Below are 5,347 nucleotides of genomic sequence, written 5' to 3' on the forward strand. Positions count from 1 at the left end.
GAAAGTCTTCACCAGGAAGTGAATTCATTGGCACTTTGACATTGGACTTCCCAGCCCCAGAACCATAAGAAATAAATTTCTGTTCTTTAAGTCACTCAGTTTATGGAATTTTGTTACAGCAGGTTGAACTGGCTACAATAGGCAACCTCTACATTCAGCTGGTAGGATTAATGGAAAATGTCACGTATCACTTTGCTCGTATTCCATTGGCCAGAACTCAGTGACATGACTGCACTTTGAGACATTGAGACCAACATTTGATTAGTGGACTACTAGTGTCAGTCCCCAGTATGTGAGTCCCATCTCATTTCCAATCTTGAATCCCAGGAGAGTGCACTTCTATCAATATATTTGCCTTACACAGTCTTACATTTCCTCTCCTTTGATCTAATACATTTGGAAAGTGATAAATATAACAGGAAGCCAAAATAAACATTGACTGCACAAAAACAATAATAATGTCTGCATTGTAGCATCAAAAATATAGAACAAAAATAATGGGCAATATATACAACTTGGGACACCTGAATGGCTCAGTGGTTGAGAGTCTGCCTTTGGCTCAGGGTGTGATCTCAGGGTCCTGAGATGGAGCCCCACATCAGATTCCCCACAGGGAGTCTGCTTCTCCCTCTGCCTATGTCTCTGCCTCTCTCTGTGTGTTTCTCATGAATAAATAAATGAAATCTTTAAAAATATACATATACATACAAGTCAAAACAGGGTGATCAGAGTTAAAGTGACCTATGGTCCTTGAACTGTTTGGGAGGATAGCAAATAATATTGATTTACTTTAACCTTTATTAAATATGCATGCTAACATTTCTAGGTTAAACACTAAAAGAACAGAAACATGGCATTTAACTCCAAAATGGGAAAAGAAAAAGTAGTTGATATAATCAGATGCATATTTTCAAATACCAATAAAAAATGGAAGCAAAAAATGCTGTATAGAAAGAGAAAGAAATAAGTGGGATCATGAGAAAGATCAAACTAAGATGTTATAATGTAGAAATAAATCCAAATACATTAGTAACCACAATAAACGTAATAGATTAATCTCTTCAGTGAAAACTGAAGGCTGGATAGGAGAAAAGACTTCCAATTCCAGGCATAAAGGAGTAGCTGATAGAAGACTAATTCTCCCACTGGAAAAAGTTATAAAAAATGTACTGTATAGTACATATATATTTAATATTTTATTTATTTATTTGAGAAAGAGACAGAACATGAGCAGGGGAAAGGGCAGAGAGAGAGGGAGAAGCAGACTCTCCACTAAGCAGGGAGCCCACACAGGGCTGGATCACAGGACCCCAAGATCATGACCTAAGCCGAAGGCAGACACTTAACCTATGGAGCCACCCAGGCGCCCCACAAAATATATACTTTTAAAAGTGTTCAGAGATATTAAGAAGCAACTGACAAGAAAGTTTCAGCAGTTCGGGGATAAAGAGACAAATGTAGAGTTCAGGGCTACCAAAGGGGCTGAAGTTTGAGAGATAAAATCACCAAAAGGAGGGAATCACAGAGAAATTAGTCCCAAAAGGTGATTATGAATTCCCCACAAATTGTTGAGAGACTCCTCCTAAACTACACATGTCCCAGTGGAAACTCCACGAAACAAGTGCTATTTTAGAGCCAATTCTCACCTGATGTATGACTGTGCACATATTTTCCCAACTTCACATCGACTATGTCACATTGGTAACTTCACATTATCCCTTGATGGGAATACGTATGCCACTGTGTAAATCAGCAAATACTATAAATCAGGGCTTTTTCCGCACCAGCTTATCAGAAAGCAAAAGCATACAACAATACAAAGCCCTCTAGTAAAGGTAACTATGTAGACAAATACAGAATCCTACAATACAGTAATGGTAGTGCAAAAATAACCTGTAATTCAGGTGTAGAATTTAAAAGATAAAGCTATTAAAAACTATAATTATAAAACCATTTTAATGGATACAAAATATAAAAGGGTATATTTCATGACATCAACCATAACACAATAAAACTAGAAACCACCAAAAGAAGGAAAAATTCACATGTACAGGGAAATTAAACAACACACTCTTAAACAACCAATGTATTAAAGAAGAAATCACAAGGGGAGTGAGAAAATATTTTGAGACAAATGAAAATGAAAACAGAACATACTAATACTCATGGGATACAGAAAAAGTAGGGCTAAGAGTAAAATTTATAGCCCTAAACACCTACATTAGAAAAGCAGAAACATCTGAGATCAAAATAATAACTTTATCCCTTAAAGAATTAGAAAGAGAAGAGTAAATTAAACCCACTGCCGGCAGAATAAAGGAAATTATAAAAAATTAGAGTGTAAATCAATGAAAGAGAATAGAAAAATTAGCATGGAGAATTAATAAAATCAAAAATTGGCTCCTTGGAAAGATTAATGAAATTGGCAAACCTTTAGCTAGACTGACAATGAAAAAAAAACAGAAAACGATAAAGGTTCTACTCTCATAGCAACTTTCAAATATATAATACAGTATTGTTAACTGTAGTCACCATACTGTTCACTTTTAAACAGTTAATTTTGTCATGTGAATTTCACATCAATTGAAAAAAGGGAGATTTTCAAATAAAAGAGGTTTTGTTTGGATTTACATTTTAAGATTTTGTTTATATATTTGACAGAGAGAGAGAGAGCCAGAAAGCATGAGCAGGGGTACAGGGTCAGAGGTAGAGGGAGAAGCAGACTTTCCACTGAGCAGGGAGCCCGAGTGGGGTTTGATCCCAGGTCCCTTGGATCATGACTTGAGCCAAAGGCAGACAGTTACCTGATTGAGCCACCCAGGTGCCCCTGTTTTGTTTTGTTTTTGCCGACAGATGCACACTACAAGAAATATGAAAGAGGGACACTTTAGGCTGATGGAAGAGGATCACAGATGGAAGCATACTGCAGGAGAAAGAAAGAGTACTGTTTAAAACAATGACAATAATGTCCTGTAGGGCTTTTTTAAAAATTGTGGTGTAATACGCATAACTTAAAAATTAACTTCCATACAATTTTAAACATACATGGAAATATAATATATAATAATAGCACAAAAGATGAGAGGTCAGCAAAGGGAGTGAAACTGTCATATGGTTCTTACATGTTTGGGGAAGTGATAGAAGTATGAATTTAAGGTGAACTAGAATAAGTCAAGGATGCATATAAGAATCTGCGGATAACCACAAAAGGAATCATAATAGAATAAATAAGTAAAAAGTTATAGAAGATAAAATGGAATAATAAAAATACTTAATAAAAAGAAGTCACAAATGAAAAGATAAAGGATGGACAGATGAACAAGTAGGAAGATGGTAGCTAGAAACCCAACTGTATTTAATAATTACTTAAAGTGTAAATGGACTAAGAACTTATATTAAAATATAAAGATTATCAGGCTACTTCTCCTTTTATAGAAAACAAAATGCAACTTCATACTGCTTACAACTGATATTAAATAAAAGGATACAGAAACGTTGGAAGTAAAAAAGGTAGTAATACATACAATGCAAATAGTTAAAAAAGAAAGTAATGCAGTTATATTTAAGAACACCAGTAGAACCCTGATACCAAGACCTAACAAGAGTACAAGAAAGGGAGGTTCTGAGAAGATGGCGAAGGTCTCAGAGCTTTACGATGTCACTTGGGAAGAAATGCGAGATAAAATGAGAAAATGGAGAGAAGAAAACTCACGAAACAGTGAGCAAATTGTGGAAGTTGGAGAGGAATTAATTAATGAATATGCTTCTAAGCTTGGAGATGATATTTGGATCATATATGAACAAGTGATGATTGCAGCCCTAGACTATGGTCGAGATGACTTGGCATTGTTTTGTCTTCAGGAGTTGAGAAGACAGTTTCCTGGCAGCCACAGAGTCAAGAGACTAACAGGCATGAGATTTGAAGCCATGGAAAGATATGATGATGCTATACAACTATATGATCGAATTTTACAAGAAGATCCAACTAACACTGCTGCAAGAAAGCGTAAGATTGCCATTCGAAAAGCCCAGGGGAAAAATGTGGAGGCCATTCGGGAACTGAATGAGTATCTGGAACAATTTGTTGGGGACCAAGAAGCCTGGCATGAACTTGCAGAACTTTATATCAATGAACACGACTATGCTAAAGCAGCCTTTTGTTTAGAGGAGCTAATGATGACTAATCCACACAACCACTTATACTGTCAGCAGTATGCTGAAGTTAAATATACCCAAGGTGGACTTGAAAACCTCGAACTTTCAAGAAAGTATTTTGCGCAGGCACTGAAACTGAACAACAGAAATATGAGAGCTTTGTTTGGGCTTTACATGTCGGCAAGTCATATTGCTTCTAATCCAAAAGCAAGTGCAAAAACAAAAAAGGACAACATGAAATATGCTAGTTGGGCAGCTAGTCAAATAAACAGAGCTTATCAGAAATCCCCATTATTTACTCTATCAAATCAAGATTCAACCATAGAAGCTAATGGTTTAGGAAGTAGAAGAATCATGATGTTAACCTGCAGCCAGAGAGTTTGCAGGTCGAAGTAAGAAGGAAACTAAAATTAAGGCAGTTGAAGACATGTTGGAAACACTGCAGATCACCCAGTCTTAAGGTTTCAGACTCTTTCACATTACATTTCACAACTGCACAGTTGAACTTATTGACCTGTGACTTATTTACTAAATGCCTAGTGCTATTTATATACTAATTTTTGTTAAGAGGGCAATTGTAAAGAATGTTTATATAAACCTAAAAATGCCTTTTATTGCTAAGCAGGAAGATGGAGAAAGTCCATGGAAGAGAGATTTAACAAGATTCATATTGATTGTACATCATTCTCTTCATATCACACATGCAGAACTTCTTTTAAGCCACAATGTGATGTAGAAATCCCATAAATAAATCATGTGATTTATTAAAAAAAAAGAGTACAAGAAAGGAAAATTGCAGTCCAAGCTCTTTCCTGAACATAGATGCAAAAATCCTAAACAAAATATTAACAAATGAATCCAGCAATGTAGACAATAAATCATGACTAAGTGGGGTTTATCCCAGTAATGGAGTCTTAGCTGAATATTTGAAAGTCATCCAATGTAATTTATTATATAGGCTGAATAAAGGAGCAAGTTGCCGATGGATGCAGAAAGGACATTTGATCGAATTTTGACACCTGTTCATGATTAAAAAAAAATCAAACTAGGGATAAAAAGGAACATATCTAATCTAATGAAGATGTTCTTTTTAAAGCAGGAATCATACTTAAGGGTGAAATAGTAAATTCTTTTCCCTGAGATCATTGATTTGTCCATCATCCCACTGATTAATATGTATGTTGTTTCCAGT

General features: G+C 35.6%; 1 protein-coding gene across 1 annotated transcript; it reads left to right on the forward strand.

Annotated features, from left to right (window-relative positions):
• Positions 1-3,620: 3,620 nt before the first annotated feature.
• On the forward strand, positions 3,621-4,930 carry LOC112649413 (ER membrane protein complex subunit 2-like). Its single transcript, XM_025431695.3, has 2 exons — positions 3,621-4,435; positions 4,533-4,930. Exons 1-2 carry the CDS (start codon positions 3,631-3,633, stop codon positions 4,613-4,615), a joined length of 888 nt encoding a protein of 295 aa, XP_025287480.1. The 5' UTR covers positions 3,621-3,630; the 3' UTR covers positions 4,616-4,930.
• Positions 4,931-5,347: the final 417 nt, after the last annotated feature.

The sequence above is a fragment of the Canis lupus genome, chromosome X (genome assembly GCF_003254725.2).
Source record: "Canis lupus dingo isolate Sandy chromosome X, ASM325472v2, whole genome shotgun sequence".
Classification (NCBI taxonomy): Eukaryota; Metazoa; Chordata; class Mammalia; order Carnivora; family Canidae; genus Canis; species Canis lupus.